Raw genomic sequence first — 17,090 nt, 5'->3', positions numbered from 1 at the left:
TCCACCCTCTTACGATGAAGAAATTAGGCTGCTGATTTCCAAATCAGAAAACATCTCTCTTCCCCACCCAGCCATGAGAAAAGGTGATTCTTAGCTCTGGCAGGGTGGCAGGGATAGGGATAAGGATGGGGTTACTTTTGCAGAAGTTGCTTCAAGAGCAACTCAGAAAGAGGAAGAGTAATGGAGCTACAGTACTCTTCACACAGAGAATGGGGGAATTAGGAGATCAAGTTTGAGGGAACTCACTGGTCAAGTTAATAAAATTAAACTGAGGATTCTCTAAGATTCTCTGAGAATGAGGTTTGGCAGGTTTTGCTGGACTTGAAAGCCTGGTTCTTTACCACAAATGCCTCCATCCTAAACCCCAGGGCATTGTGGTGGCCCAAGACGGTGAGCAGGCTTCATCCTGAATTGAAATCCGTGAGCGGCTACATCAGAGATTTTAATTTTCTTCTGTCGTTGTTTGAAAAGATGTGAGGACAAGTCTAGGCTTAGTGAGAAACATTGGTAGAATCAATTAGTGATGTCTGCCACGGGCAAGAAGGGGAAGTAAGCATAAAAGCTGGATTTCGGTACCCTGAGTACACCCGGAAAGAAACAGACCTTTGGCCCTTTAATTTCAGCTGAAACCAGGATGAATTATTAAGCACATGACTTTTTTAAATGCCTGGGAATAGCAAAAGGGGAACAGCACACAACAAGGTAATCTTATTTACAATTTATGGTTTCCTCATTTTGTGATACATCTGAAAGACACAGGAGCCTAGCTCTTGACCCAGAGTCCAAGAGGAATAGTTTTATATACTAGTCACTAACCAGAAACCTTGGAACAAGACCCTCAGAACTAATGCAGAAGCCCTGGCCACAGTCCCAGGCCTTCTTCTTTAGGTCCTCATTCTAAATTCTGATTTCATATATGAGATTCTTCTCTGTCCCCAAAGATTGACATTAAAAACATCCCTAGAGAAGAGATCCCACCCACACGTATCCAGTCATAGGGTAACTATGGTGAAATTTTTAACCAAAATGGTCCATGGATAGAATCTGGGGGGTTCATGACCTTGAATGAAGGGAAAAAAATCTTGATTTCTAAAGGAATTTAACATTTCCTTCAATTATGAAAGTAGAAAACAAATCAAATCTCAGAAGCATTAGCAATACTTGTGACTTTGTTACTAATGTAAATAAGAGTTATGTTCATTATTTCATTATAGTGCTGCAGACATCTTGAAATAACATTTATGCTCATCGCTATTTGAAAGAATGTTGCTAGATCTTGTTATTTAACATGTTAATAATGTAGCACACATTACACTATAATATTACTGTAGCACAAACTTTTAAAAGACTACTTTGATAATTGCATTTGAATGTAATTGGTCTCCTTTGCAATCTGCACCTTTTTAAAATAATTTTTTAAATTATTTATTTATTTATTTTTGGCTGCATTGGGTCTTTGTTGCTGCATGTGGGCTTTCTCTAGTTGCGGCAGGGGGGCTTACTCTTTGTTGTGGTGCGTGGGCTTCTCATTGCGGTGGCTTCTCTTGCTGCAGAGCGTGGACTCTAGGGCGCGTGGGCTTCAGTAGCTGCGGCTCGCGGGCTCTAGAGTGCAGGCTCAGTAATTGCGGCACAGGGGCTTAGTTGCTCCGTTGCATGTGGGAACTTCCTGGACTAGGGCTCAAACCGGTGTCCCCTGCACTGGCAGGCGGATTCTTAACCACTGCGCCACTAGGGAAGCCCCACGCCTTTTATTGTATGCATTTATGTTATTCTGCGAAGGTACGTATAATTTCACTACTGCTAGAGGAGTCCATGACATAAAAAAAGTAAGCCTCCAGGACTTTCAAAGTACAACTATGTTTCCATCTACCATGCAATATAACCTAATATCCTTTAGGACTGAATCAGAGACATACAGAAACTGAGGGGTCTCTTTTTTTTCTGGGTGCAGAACAGGTGAGAAACTGGCATTTGCTTTTATTTACTGGTTGTTAATAAAACCGATGTTTGTTGAAAATTGGCAATTGTGACCATTTCTGCCTACATACTACAGGGTGGCAATTAAGTACTGGCAACCATCAGAAGCTTGTTTCAGCCATACTTATTATAACTGTCTCAATCTTAATGGGGAAGGTTCTCTTTTATACTTTTTTCTTTCTTTATTCACGTTATGATTGTTAAATTTTAAAATGGGGGTTGTTTTTGGTGTTTTTTTTTGTCTTATTCCCATAAACTGAGTTTGGAGCAAAAATAGTGTCCAGGTGAACTTCCCTGGTGCTCCCAATGCAGGGGGCACGGGTTCAATCCCTGGTCGGGATTCCGCGTGCCGCAGGGCACTGACAAAAAAAAATAATAAAATAAAATAAATAAAATAGTGTCCAGGTTTTGAGGTCTCTAGTCTAGATGAAGCACTACGTAATAGAATGTTTCCTTCCTCCCATCTACATCCTGTTATAAAAAGTAGTGATTCCAACATGACGTATTTACAAGACATGGCCCAGTATCTTTTCCTGTAATTAAAATATATATATATATTTAAAACTGTCCTCCAGAAGTTTCTTACCGGACTAGGACGGAAGGAATGTCTTCGAAGATTAATCGAGAACTGAGAAAGGCCTGCAGCCTGCTTGAGATTCCCGTGGGGTTGTCTGTTAGTGAAGGGAGGTGAAGGAATTCAAAGTGTCACGCCCCTGGCCTAACCAGGGGCGGGATAGGACGGTTCCCACTGCCAGGAAGGTGTCTCAAGAGGCAGTTTTGCGGTGACAAAGGCCAAGGGCCGCGCCGAGGGCGGAGCCGCCGCGGCCTGTGAGCAGGAACCAGGCTCGCCGACCTCGGGGCGGAGCGCGGCCCGCGCGCCAGAGCCGGACCGCGGGCGCCACCCACAGTGCTCCCGGGCCCGGCCGAGCGAGGCGGCCCGGCTTCCGCGCCATGGGGCGGTTGCTGGCTCTGAGCTTGCTGGGGATAGCGCTGGCGCTCCTGGGCGAGAGGTTCCTGGCGCTCAGGTAGGTGGGGCCCTCTCGGGTCCCCAGGCTCAGGGTGGCAGGGGCTGAGCGCGAGCGGGGACCCCGAAGCCGGCGGCCGCGGAGGACCTCTGCATCGCTCTGCTCCTCGGCCGGCGGAGCTCCTCCACCCCAACCCCCAGCCGCCAGCAAAACCCGGCACAGTTTCGGCTGAATCGCGAGACTTCATAGCGAGTTTGTAAGCTTTTGCTGCGCACCCAGGTCTTTCTTACCTAAGTTGACAAGCGAGTGCTTTGCGATTTACCCAGGGGCGAACCTAGTGCTTTAACTTGAAAACAAAACTATTACTCATTCACTGAAACTTTAATTATAAAGATTTATTTCAGGTCATTGGTGCTGCGTCTCTTTGTTGCCCAAATCAGCTTCCTAATAAAGTTCTCCATCTCTTCCATGCAGAGTTTGAGAAACTCTTCCTCTGCTCTCTAATCTTGGCACGGTTGATCAAAGATACTTGAGATAGTCAGCTATTGTTCTTACATCACTTCCTTATTTATCTCTTCGTCTGGGAACACCGAAGCCAGAATGCCAAACAGGACACGCCTAGTCTATCTCATGTTTTAGTTATAAAGAAAAAACGTGGGTGATCAGACGTCATAGTCTCGAAATTATCAACTCAAATTATGTTAAGCCTCACGCCAAAGAATTCCAGAAATGTTGAGCACCTTCTCTGTACGCTGTGCACTCTTAGCCTCCTGTAATAGAGTAACGCACCGTCCTTACCTTTAAAGAGTTTACCCTATTAAAGGGAAGGAGAGAAATAAAACAAATAGATAAATTAGGATGTTCAGGACAGGTACAAACCAACCCCTGTTGGCTTAAGGAGGAGAAGTTACAACACCTGAAGGTGGAGTTCAGGAGGAAGAGACATCTGACACTAGCCTTGAGGGATGGGTGAAACACAAGTGGGGATGAAGGAGGCAGTCCTAGATGGAGAGTGCAGCGTGAAGAAAGGGAATGGCGGGGAAGTTTAAATTTGAGCGGAGCATAAAGTTAAGGGATGAGAACAGTAAGGTAGGGTTTTGAGATGGTTAAACCTACGTTGAAAAATTGGGGCCTGCATAGATAGGCCAAGGGGAACTAGCAATGTTTGTTGTATGTGTTTTATTTTTTTAAACAGGAACCTGTTTAAACCATCTAAAGCATAACCAGTTGGGCTGTGTAGAGATGACCTGGGAGGCTGGATTGGAGTAGAGCAGTGGTTCTCAGTCCTGGCTGAGCCTTAGGATCTCCTGGAGGCCTGCTGTCTGGGCTGCACCCCCAGCAGTTCCAATTCTGTTGCTCTGGGTGGGGCCCAGGCATGAGTATTTTTTATTTTAAAAAATTCTCCTGATAATTCTAACATGCAGTTAGAGTTGACAAGCACCAGAGTAGAGAGCAAATAGACCTAGGGAAACTAGTTAAAGTCTTGCAGTAGTTTGGCCCAAACTCTGGAAGCCCAGGGATGAGGGGTAAGGCCAAGGTGATACTGCAGTTTCCAGCTCTGCTGTCTTAGCTGCAGCTTCATCTGCTCATAAAGGGATGCCAGGAGGAGGAACAGTGTCTATGCAACAGGAAGCATCAGAGTTGGAGGAGGAGCATTTACTGGTAAGAAATGGACATGTTGAGCTTAATTTTCATGTTATATAAATGACTATCCTGCTCTGCAGAACGTTATTGAGTTGGGCGATTTTGTATGATCTGTCCAGCTCTTGGTTTCAAAGGCAGGACCACTAAAGTTCTGAAGCTCATTAAATTATCCCTAAAGTTCAAACCACCAGTGTTTCCATAAGTTCAAGTTTTCTCAATTAGCAGTCAATTTTTTCTTCTTACTAATCTTAAGGTTTTAAATTTAAGTCCCTTTAAATGATAAATGTAGATGTGAACCTAAGAAAAAGTAAATAAAGCTTATTTAGTTTACATAGAATGTACCTGATAGATGATTTAAATTTGAATGTATCTTTTCTTTATAAAGACTTGACTATAATAAACTTTATTGAGCTGTGACTTCATAGGGTTGTAACCTCATTGGACAGTTGAAGCCTTATACTGGCTGATGTGAGAATGTTGGGATGAATGATGGGTGGCTAGATCTAGCAAATAAAAATGTAGGACACCCAGTTAAATTTGTATGTCAGATAAACAACAAATCATTTTTTAGTATATGCATATCCCATGCAATATTTGGGATGTAATTAGACTAAAATAGTATTCATTATTTATCTGAAGTTCAAATTTAACTGGGCATCTTGCATTTTATCTGGCAACTATAAGTGCAGAACATCAAGTGCCTGCTATTTACAAAGTTTGGTGGAGTGCTTAAATGCATAATATTTCTCCTTTCAGACCCTTAGAGTATTTTGAAAAGCAGCATGTTCCCACCTCCACATAAAGAAAGGCTCTTCAAAAACAGATTTTTGGTTTGTTTTTTTCTCTCATCTGCTGCCTTCTTTTTCATTATTCTATTTTTAGAGATGGCACTTTGGCACTCAGGTTATTTCTCTCCCCCAGGGTGCCCACTTAAATTTCAACTTGGATTTCAGATAAACAGTGAATGATTTTTAGTATAAGTATGTCCTGCATGGATAAATGGAATCAAGGTTGTCTCTTTCCTTCTGAACTATAACTGGCTAAGGTTCCCAGGGGAGGATGGCATGTCATACCCAACTTTTCCACTCCTCCATCATGGAGCAATAAAGGAAAAAGTAGAAATACAAACATGTCCCCAGGCCAGTGCTCCCTGTTGCAAAGCACACACCCTTGAATGAATCATGAGACTTGAGTATATCAGAGACCTATGCCTGAGCAGGAACTCCAAATACAAGCATCTGAACTTTTTGCTTGTTGCTTGACACCTTTTATGACAGCTCCACCAAGAAGCTAGCTATCTAGTCAGCTTTTGAACACTTCTGAAGGGGCAGACTTGTTTTCAGCCACCATCCTCCTTATTTATTGTGTGACTACTGTGTGCTGGTCTTTGTGTTGAAAGTGGCAGCAGTTCATTATCTTAAACTAAAACTTACATTTACTGACATTTGAAAAGAAAGCCCTTTTACCTTCTTGCCTTCTTCCAGTTTTCATATATGTCTTCCTTCCTATATTATACATAATATTAACTGAGGCTTGGAAAGGCTGCCTGGTTAGTTCAGAAGTTAGTGCCAAACCTGTGCTCTAAGCCAGGTCTTCTGATTCCAAATACAGTTTGTCCCAGCTCCACCATGGCCTCCTCTCTTCTCTGCCATTGGAGCAAACATTCCCCAGCTTTACAAGCCTAAGCACAAATTCTTAATTAAGTAAGAGCATTACAGGGGACCAAGGGGTGAATTTCAAGGGGTTTTACAAGTCTGTTTGTGAAAGATAAAGCCCCAGTTTGTCTGAATTTAAGTCTGTACGTAAAAGATAAAGCCCCATCAGTGGTTTGTAAGTTCAAAGGTACTGAGATATGGAACAAACCTGGTAGTAACACTGTGTTCCCAGTTTGCTCAAAGCATATTAGCACACCAAACTGGTGCATCCTTACTGCTACCACACGATGAGGCAAGATAATCAGTAACCGCCCGTGACCCATTCCACTTTGGATGGGTAATGCCTTTTCCTGAGTGAAGGAAATAGAGATTCATTTCATGGTAATGACTGTTGGTTAAGCGTTCATGCTTTGTAGCCAGGTCGCCTGAATTCTCCACTATTTACATGAGACCTTGGCTTTTATTTCACCTTTCTGTGCCTCAGTGTCCTAATCTGTAGGATGGGGATAATAGTACTATATGCTCCATATAGGGGCTGTAAAAAATAAATGAGTTCATTCTTGTAAAGTGCTAGAACAATGTCAGACATGTAGTAAGTGCTAAATAAAGTTACCTATGATGACAATGACGTTGGAGCAGGGGTTCTTAGATTTTTTTGTGCCATAGATCCCTTTGGTAGTCTGGTGAAGCCTTGACTCCTTCTCAGCAAGCATCATGTTTCTAAATGCATAAAATAAAATACATAGGATTACAAACCAAACTGAAATACTGTCTAAGTTAATACTAATTTAAATACTTAAATTCTATTGCCAAACTATTTAAAAGATCTAATGTAGGATATAATAACATGGCCTTCTTTATTAAAGCCTTAAGTAGATCTAGAAGTAGTTGAATACCTAACAGTAGACACTGTGAAGCAGAGATGAGTATAAATGGTATTTTGAGATCTCTACAACAACTAAAATGTGATGAAACAATGTAATTTCTGTTAGTGACAGAGTCACAGGTACTGCTAGTAGAAAGCTCAGTGGTTTGTTGCCTACACTCATCATCAAAAGAAATACTCAGTTTCAGTCAGAGGTTTAACTAAAGATGTGTTTTTCCCCCCATCAGAATTCAGAAACCTCTGAATTTTACCCATGGACTCTTTGAGGGTCACTGGACCCCAGATTAAGAATCATGATGTACATGTTTCTGATGGGGGCCATTGGAGGAATGATTACTGGCTCAGTTGAAGGAAGGCAGTATGCATTCTTTCCTGTATTAAACCTATCATATACTCGTAACTAAAAGGAAAATAACCAAATTCTAATGAAAAGGAAAAGGAAAGCGAGAAAAACAAAAGGAACCTAGAACAAAGAAAGCAAATAGCTTTCATCTAGAGTGTCCATTTTAATAGACTAGTAGTGGTGGCCTGGAACATTGTGTCTAAGCTGGCGCTGAGTTAAAGAGAAAGAGTGCTGTAATTGATTAGCAATGTCTGCATGACAACAGAGTGGTAACTGCCACACCATCTCTGATCTAGTACATTCATAAGCATGCTGTGGACATAAAGTGTTAGGGAGCAAATAGGCTGCTGCAAAAATATGACTTATTTGTGTTTGTATCTCTTACTTATTTATCTGTTTTTGGCATTAATATATGTAGGCTTATTGATCTGCTAGTCCAAAGAGTTTGTATAGCTTTCTTTTGTATATTCTCCAAACTTCTTAAATCTGTTATCATTTAGGAGTGCTTTCAGCTGCAAGTAGCATACATCAAATTAATGATAGCTTATACATATTGAAGCTTGCTTTTCTCACATGATACAAACTCTGTGAGTCATTCATCCTAGAGCTTGTCCATTGAGTCAGTGACCACATCAAGGAATTAGGTTCTGATATTTTTGTTCTTTGATCCTCCACTGTTGGCTTTGTGTCCTCATACTTGTGTTAAGGATGCTGAATGATTGCTGTAGTCCCAAGTACCACATATATGGTCAAATCATGAAGAATGGAGGAGTGTTGCCAGTTAACTCTCTTCCTGTGTCTGCCTTTTCTACCAGTAATAAATTTATCTTTCCCAAAAGGCTGGGTCATATGATTACCACTAAAGTACAAAGGGGGCTGGAAGCAAATATTTGGCTTGCCTGCTTCTGCAGTGGAAAAGAGCAAGGAAGAAAGGGAATGGCTTTAGGTTTGTTAGCTAATAGGGTCTGCCACTCTGGAGTACAGAAGTCCACTAATGAGTAGGGAACTGATAGTTCTGCCAGGCAAAAAGCCTAGCAGTTTTCTACTGAAAGTCTTTGAAAGTCTTGATGGGCCACAAAGGATGGAAGCAAAATCCTCTCTCTTTAATCATAAAGGAAACACAAGAAAAAATGACTTGATTAACTAGTAACAGTCCTTGTGTTACTCTTCAGTTTTAATAGAGGGCAGTCTGCATATCTAGAGATGATATTGTACAACTAAACTAGCTGATGAAGATCGCCCTGTTAACAAAGTGTAATCATCAGTCATTGATGCAAACCTAAGTTGACTCTGAAAAATACTCCACACCAAAGTGTCCAAACACATATGAATTTTATTTTATCCATAGAATTTTTTGAGAAAGGTAGATGGTAATCAACATCACCCCATCTTTGTTTAGTCAAATGGGCATAAAAGTAAGTTGTATAAAATTGACACCCAAACCAGCACATGATACAGAAACTTGATGCAACTTCAGAAGTGACCTACTGACTTAAATTTACATCTGTTTCTGGAATCACACAATGTCAATAAACCTTGGAGGTCATTTAGTCTCATCCTTATTTTTATACATAAAGAAGACTAAGGCCTGCAGAGATTAATTGACCTGCCGAAGGTCATGCAGTCTTGCTGCTATGACAGAAACGTGGTCTCTTCTCCCCTTTCTGAGAAAAATACAACAGCAGATTAGAGCCTCTGGGTGGAACTTCCTGGCTGGGTGCTGAACTTCAGGGAAGTCATTTTCCTCATCTCTAAAATAGGGATAATGGTACCTACTTCTTTGGGTTGTTTTAAGAATTAAATGAATTAATTCAGGTAAATCACATAGAACAGTGGTAGGCTCAATACATGTTCACCCTTCTTAGTATTGATTTCCTTTTACCACCCATGATTATCAGCAGCATCCTCCTCACTAGTATTACTGCTACTACTTATATTAGGCTAAGTGTACTTGTTTTTGCCTTTAAATCACTGCTGGGACTTGTAGACTTGAGATTTTTTTGTATTTCTTTTTTTACTGCTTTATTTAAATTTTTTATATGTTATTTTCTTTATTTTTTCTATTACATTAATATATTTTATATCTTTTTTTTTTTTTTTTTTTTGCGGTACGTGGGCCTCTCACTGCTGTGGCCTCTCGCGTTGCGCAGCACAGGCTTCGGATGCGCAGGCTCAGCGGCCATGGCTCACGGGCCCAGCCGCTCCGCGGCATGTGGGATCCTCCCGGACCGGGGCACGAACCCGTGTTCCCTGCATCGGCAGGCGGACTCTCAACCACTGTGCCACCAGGGAAGCCCTATATCTTTATTTTATTCATTTATTTTTATTTTATTGCTTTATTGCTATGTTGTTTCAAGAAGTTTAACAGTATTTGAGTTATATGATTCCAAATACATACTGATTAACAGTTTAATTGGAAACTTTCATATATATATGATATATATATATATATATATATATGAATTGCCAAAATATATAGTTGCCACCACCTGTTGGTAATTCTGGGTTGTCCAGGCCTTGGCTTCTTCCATCTCGCCAAGAAACCAGTAGCCTTCCCCATATTTGGTGTCTAGAAGTCCGAAGCTGGTAAAGATATGAATAGGAGAGAGATGACTGGCAAACTGTCATGTTGTCTCTTAAACATGTGGTACGTGTGAACCACTTTGAAACATGTAAACTACTCTGCAGGCACGCTTGTCATTCTTTGTGGATGTGGAGAACAGAAAGAGAAGGTGAGACAGTGAGAGGAGGGAAAGTCTTCAAACAATAGAGCCCAGATGTGTTTGCCCACCCTGCTTGGTGGCCCTGTACTCCAGGGTGGGAAAGAAGAGGGAAGATGCTTTATTAGAATTCAACATTTTCTCATTATTTCTTCACTTCCGTTTTTATGAAATTACAACAGCAAGTAGTTTGGCTACAGTAGTTGGTGCTCTCCAACCTTCTCACCCCAATAAACAGTCACGGGGATGGGACTTTCTCCACTTGTTTCTTAATAACTATTTATGAGGTGTCTTCTGTGAGCCAGGCTCTGAACAATGCCATTTTCTCTTGGCCTGCTTTCAGTCACTGTGTCATTTTGCAGAGGGTCTGGGCATTTTATAGCCCCTCTGGGTCCTCAGAAGGAAGACAGGGCTTCTGGTTCTGCATCTGAAGCTCTTCCCACAACACAAGAGCTGTGAGAAATGGGACCTGGTGCGGTGTTTACATTTGCATAGGAACTTGCATTCCAAGTTGTATTTGTTGAATTATTGGCTTCCTTTTACGACCCATGTTCACATATAGAACTTTGTGATATGCATTTTTATTTTAAATTCATTTCTGGTGCTATTTTATGTTCCTACCCTTGTTTTCTATCTTCTCTTTAATCTGCTTTAGATTTATGCTGTGTTTTATGTATTGCTGTAAGCCTCTTTAAACCCTTTCTGCTACAAAGCAGGGAATATGTAAACAGATAGATTTTTTATTTTAACAGGAATCGACTTAAAGCCTCCCGAGAAGTAGAATCTGTAGACCTTCCAAACTGCCACCTGATTAAAGGAATCGGTAAGTCTGAGAAAATGCTTGTTACACAGCCTACATTCCTTGGCCCACAACACTAGAAAACTCATTAACAGTATTTTGGCACATAATTACTCTTTATCAGAGGAAAAGTCACATTAAATCAGCAAAAACCTTTTCAGTCAATCTCTTTTGATCTCATGCACCCTGTATTTCTTCTTCTCTCTTACTCTCACTGTGATTTATTAATTATTTGTACAATCCTATGTATTAGACTTCTTGCTTGCTTAGTGACTTTGCTGAACTCGTTTTGTCGTCTGTGTTCTGTATTTTGTCAAGTCTGTATTTTTGTCAAGTCTGGATTATGTGTGGCCACTGAATTCTGTGTACCATTAGCCCAGGAGTCACCTGGTGAAGGTAAGTCAGAAGGAAGAGAAGTTATAAAACAGAAAATAAAAATCTCCCAACAGGGCTTCCCTGGTGGTGCAGTGGTTGAGAGTCCGCCTGCCGATGCAGGGGACACAGGTTCGTGCCCCGGTCCGGGAGGATCCCACATGCTGCAGAGCGGCTGGGCCCGTGAGCCATGGCCGCTGAGCCTGCGGGTCCGGAGCCTGTGCTCCGCAACGGGAGAGGCCATAACAGTGAGAGGCCCACATACCACACACAAAAAAAAATCTCCCAACAAAATCTCCACCCCTCACTAATATTACTGAGCCATGAAAAAGAATGAAATAATGCCATTTACAGCAACGTGGATGGACCTAGAGATTATCATACTAAGTGAAGTAAGCCAGACAGAGAAAGACAAATATCATATGATATCACTTATATGTGGAATCTAAAAAAATTATACAAGTGAACTTATGTACAAAACAGAAATAGACCCACAGATATAGAAAACAAACTTATGGTTACCAAAGGGGAAAGGGAGGGAGGGATAAATTAGGAGTTTGGGATTAACATATACACACTACTATATATAAAATAGATAGGGATTTCCCTGGTGGCGCAGTGGTTAAGAATACACCTGCCAATGCAGGGGACACGGGTTAGAGCCCTGGTCCAGGAATATCCCACATGCCGCGGAACAACTAAGCCCATGCGTCACAACAGTTGAGCCTGCGAGCCACAACTACTGAAGCCCGCACATCTAGAGCCTGTGCTCTGCAATAAGAGAAGCCATGACAATGAGAAGCCTGCACACCACAATGAAGAGTAGCCCCCACTCGCCACATCTAGAGAAAGTCCGTGCGCAGCAATGAAGACCCAATACAGCCAAAAATTAATTAATTAATTAAAGTAAATTTTTAAAAAATAAACAACAAGGTCCTACTGTATAGCACAGGGAACTATAGTCAATATTTTGTAATAACTTATAATGGAAAAGAATCTGGAAAATAACACATATATAACTGAATCACTATGCTGTACACCTGAAAGTAACACAACATTGTAAATCAACTATACTTCAATAAAATATAAATAAATAAATAAATAAATAAAAATCTCTACCTCCCACAAAAATAACCTCAGAGATAGAGTTTCTGTTTTATCCTTTCTGGTATTTCCAGTGCAAATGCAAACAAATATATGCATATACATTTATATCTATTGTTTTCATAAATGGCATCTTAGTATAAGATTATATTCTGTAACTTGCTTTATTCTGAACACCGTGTGAACAGATTTCCACATCAGCACATGGTAGATCTACCTCATTCTTTTTAATATTTGCACGTACCATGATTATTTACCCAGTTCCTTAATGCACATTTGAGTGGGTATAGTTTTTTGCAACTACAAGCAAGTCAGTGAACTTCATTGTACATATAGCTCTTGCATTTGTTTACCTGAAGGATAAACCTTTAATAGCGGGATTATTGTTCAGTTAGCACATATGTTTAAAGTTTTGATAGTCTTTGCTAAATTGCTCTCGCGTTGGCAACACTAATAAACTCAGTACCCCATGTTTATAACCACATTCACTCCAGACAGGATTCATAATGCTTTTTTTTTTTTTTTTTGCGGTACGCGGGCCTCTCACTGTTGTGGCCTCTCCCGTTGCAGAGCACAGGCTCCGGATGCGCAGGCTCAGCGGCCATGGCGCACAGGCCCAGCTGCTCCGCAGCACGTGGGATCTTCCCAGACCGGGGCACGAACCCGCATCCCCTGCATCGGCAGGCGGACTCTCAACCACTGTGCCACCAGGGAAGCCCCATAATGCTCTTTTATCAAAAACAAAGTAGTGAGCCTTTTCTGGATCACACAAAGAAGGCTTCCATTTCATGGAAACTATTTGTTTTCAGAGAAGCCTTTTCCACTTCAGAGCTTCCTTCTGCTCACTGCTCCTCCTGTACACATCTGCTTTCTCTGTGCTCTTGTCCCCTTTTCCCAGTGTTACTTTTGTACATTTTCCTGGTCCTATCTCCCTTCACAAGACTCCTTGACTTCTTTCTCCTAGGGTTTTCCCCTCTTTGTTTATTGCCCAAACACTTAGCAGGAGGATACAAACTCAGTGTCAAATACCAGATTTTCCAGATTGGAAAGGTCTGTGCTGGATAATGCAGACCGTCCTAGAATTAAGGTTGTCTGGAGTCCCGAAAAACCCAGCAACTGCATGCTGCCTTCTGGCCGCAATCACGAAGAGCCCCCTTGGAACGGGTCAGTAAGCAGAAGCCAGGTGGCGTCTGGGAGGGACGTTGTACAGGTTGGGAGGCTGAGTCAGTGATCTCAGAGGTTACTTTTGCTACTGAGTTAATAAATGTCAAATTATTAAACAGCCCTTGGCCCTGTGAACCCTACCTTCTGCGAATTCAAGTCTCAGAGTAGACAATAGGGCATAGCCAGACACATTACTGGACAAACTGCCAAGTGTATTGCTGCTACAACTCACTGGAATGGAGGGCTCCTCAGAGAAAAACAAGTCCAACAACATTTGTATTCTGAACAGGCATCTGTCTGTGTTTGTGACCTTTATGTTGTGATGTGTGTGAGCTGCTGTCTGGAATTGGGAAGAATTAGGAAATATGTCACCTATGGCCCCTCTTGTGAAGTGTTTAATGCCTCTGAGGCACTTCAAAAGGCAACAGAGCGAAGACGATGAGTGATTAGAAGCACATTTGGGATACATTTTTAGATCTAATTAGAACTGTGCTTTTTCTCTCCCCCTTCTTTGCTTTTGCTCTGTGGTTAGCATACACTATATGAACATTCATTGAATGCTATGTCAGTGATGCATAATGGTTAATAATAGCTTGTGGTTATATGTTTTTAACAAGAGTTGCTTATTCAGTGGTCTTTGACTACAAAGGAATAACAGGGCATACTTTCCCATAGGCAAAAGCAGTGTCTCTTGGTAGGCAGCAGGAGTAGAGGGGTTCTCTTTTTTAGTTTCCACTTTGGAAACAGTAGCAGCCATGCAGTTGAGGCCAACTAATCCCTCCAAGAGGTAAAGGGACAGGTACATCCCCTGTCCCCCCAGTCCCCATCAAGATAAACACACACACACACACACACACACACACACACACACACACACACACATATAAAATAAGGCTACATTCACCATGACTAGAAATGAACTCTTTGCAATTCTTAGGTGCTTTATACATATCATATCATCTCATGTCTTTCTGTTTTAATAAGTAATAATCACTACAGGGGTCAGTAATATCATACAGGGGTCAGAAAGTAAGCTCACTATTTATTCTATTTTTTTTCCAATGTATCTAACAGACAGAAACTAACATTTGGTATAATATCGACATCTAAATAATAAAAATTATAATTAAAGAGCTATTTAACTCTATTTGAGGCTTAAAAGTTTAAAACATTTTAAAATGTCTTTGAAAATGCTGGCATTCAGAGTCCTGGACTAAAACAAAATTTTGAATGGATTATTTCTCTTGAGTTAATAAATGATTTTATATACTTGGCAGTCAAGATCTTTATAATAACTGCTGCTTGAGAGATTTTTTTTTTTTAAAGCATTAAAGTTTGTAGCCCTTGTCGTCAAGGACTTTACAATCTACCTATGAAAACAGAAAAACCCACTATGTGAGATAAAGACATACTTTTTCTTTTTATAGCAGATAAGGACCTAAGGCTCAGAGAGGTTAAATAACTTTTGCAATTTTTTTCCCGATACAGTATTTTCTCCCAGAGTGATTAATACACACATCTGATTAATGAACCAAAAACGTGGAAAATAATAGGCTACATTACATTTTGGATACTCTGTTGGGTATGGCAACGGCTGATTTGCTGTTATAAAGTTACAATAAGTAACTTAGAGAAGAGAGAAATTGGTTCTCTTTTATTTGACAGTCCAAAGATAAGCAAATGACCTGGGGTGATTAGATGACTCTACTCCATGTGGTCATTCTGGAACAAAGGCTGATGAAGCAACACAGCTATCTTCAACATATTGCTTCCATCTTGGTACAAGACTAGAGCTCCAGTTGTTGCCATTTCCCCGCAGGAAGGGGTAGAAAGAAAATTTACGTGGATATTTTTACTTTATTTTACCCAGTAGTTGCAAGTAGTTTACCTTGTACTGTCATGTCCCATTAACCTGAACTGAGATAAATGGCCACCTCTATCAGCAAGAAGGGGTAGAAAATGTCTGTAGCTATGTTGCCATGTACCTGTAGCTGAAAAGAAAGAAGGGGAGTATGGGGAGCAGTTGGCCATCTCTGACACAGATAGATAATTGCTAAAGGAATAAGAAGGGATCAAAATCAGATATGCTAAGTTAGAAGACTTTCCAGAGAAAGAGTTTTTGAAAGAAAAGTACAGGATATGAATTGATGAAGATCTTGGTGAAAGGCATGGAAGCAAACATTTTGGGGGAAAAGCCAACATATGTAATTGACCACAGTTGGATTTACAAAGTAAAGTGTCTTCAGAGAGGAACCAGGGGATGGTTCTGACAGAGAAATTTCATTAAATGCTAGGTTGTATTTTTTCTATGCACTTTTAAGTCAGAACAAAAGACTTGAATCCCAGCTTCCCAGTTTGTGACCTTGAACAATTTACTTAACCTTTCAACGGCTCCATATTCTCTAGTCTAAAATTAGAGATAATAATATTGCTTCTTAGAGTTACGAAAATTATATGAATTAACATATGTAAAGTACTTATAAGGAGCCTGGTTCTTGGTAGGCTTGGTAAACACTTAATATATGTTAGTAGTTATTACTGTTACTACTCACACTACTACTATTTCTATTATTGAATTAGAAGAGAAAAAATTAGGTGTTATGAGATGATAAAAGCCTGATGTCATAATGGCTATAGAAATAAAGATTGGGGAGTAGATCTGGAAAATATACTAAAGAAAGCTACAGATATGATTTTTTTCCTTGGAATTAGGCAATGGGATTAAACAGAAAGAAGCAGCAATGTGGTTGACATGAATATATCTTTTAAAAAACATTGTTCTTTTCTTGTTTATTAAAAGAATATGATTATTTGTAGAAATTTTTAAAACAAAGAAAAGTATAAAGAAGAAAATGAAAATCACTCATAATCCCACCACCCAAAAAAACATTGTTAGTTTTTTTCTACATATCTTTTCTTTGTCTATGTGTGTAAGCATGCGCACGTTGAAGTTAAATTGTCTTAAATGATTTTTCAGGAATAACAAATTTTAATTAACTGAGCTCCTACTCAGTGGATCTAGAAAGCAGAACTTGGACTAGAATTCTGTGTGCAGGTGTGTGTGTGTGTTTGTGTGTTTGTGTATGTATACATGGTGAAGTGTTCCTTGGTCCTTGCTCTTTATCAGTTGAGAAACACCATGGCACTAGAATCTAGAGGTTTTTAACTTTTGGGAGGTATCACAGACCCTTTTCTTGAATCTGCTGAAAGCCAAGAACCTTTTTCACAGAAAATATCTTATCTGTACATACACAAGACATTTTGCATTGCATAGAATTTCAGAGGGTTCATAAACTCTTTGAAACCCGTATGTGGTTACTTAGGGGTCCACAGACCGCAGGTTAAGAACTCAAGCATACAATACTTAAACTAATATCTCTCTTCTTTCTGAGAAGCAAGCATATGGGTCATCTTTATGAAGTGAAGTTTTGGGCTTTTTTTTTTTTTTTTTTTTTTTTTTT

General features: G+C 40.4%; 1 protein-coding gene across 2 annotated transcripts in view; it reads left to right on the top strand.

Moving 5' to 3' along the window:
* The first annotated feature begins 2,732 nt into the window (after positions 1-2,732).
* The window catches only part of LOC103072365 (serum paraoxonase/arylesterase 2), a 26,349-nt gene continuing 11,991 nt past the window's right edge, over positions 2,733-17,090 (top strand). Inside the window, exons 1-2 of one of the 2 annotated variants that reach the window (XM_007450656.1) lie at positions 2,733-3,002; positions 10,943-11,013. In XM_007450656.1, the coding sequence (XP_007450718.1) occupies positions 2,929-3,002; positions 10,943-11,013 (145 nt within the window). In that variant the 5' untranslated portion in view covers positions 2,733-2,928. The remainder of the gene's footprint in view (positions 3,003-10,942; positions 11,014-17,090) is intronic. The other variant, XM_007450657.1, reaches the window with a different exon arrangement.

This window comes from Lipotes vexillifer, unplaced genomic scaffold, assembly GCF_000442215.2.
Source record: "Lipotes vexillifer unplaced genomic scaffold, Lipotes_vexillifer_v1.1 scaffold172, whole genome shotgun sequence".
NCBI lineage: Eukaryota > Metazoa > Chordata > Mammalia > Artiodactyla > Lipotidae > Lipotes > Lipotes vexillifer.
The sequence above is the reverse complement of the archived record's forward strand: the minus strand, read 5'-3'. Positions and strand labels throughout refer to the sequence as shown.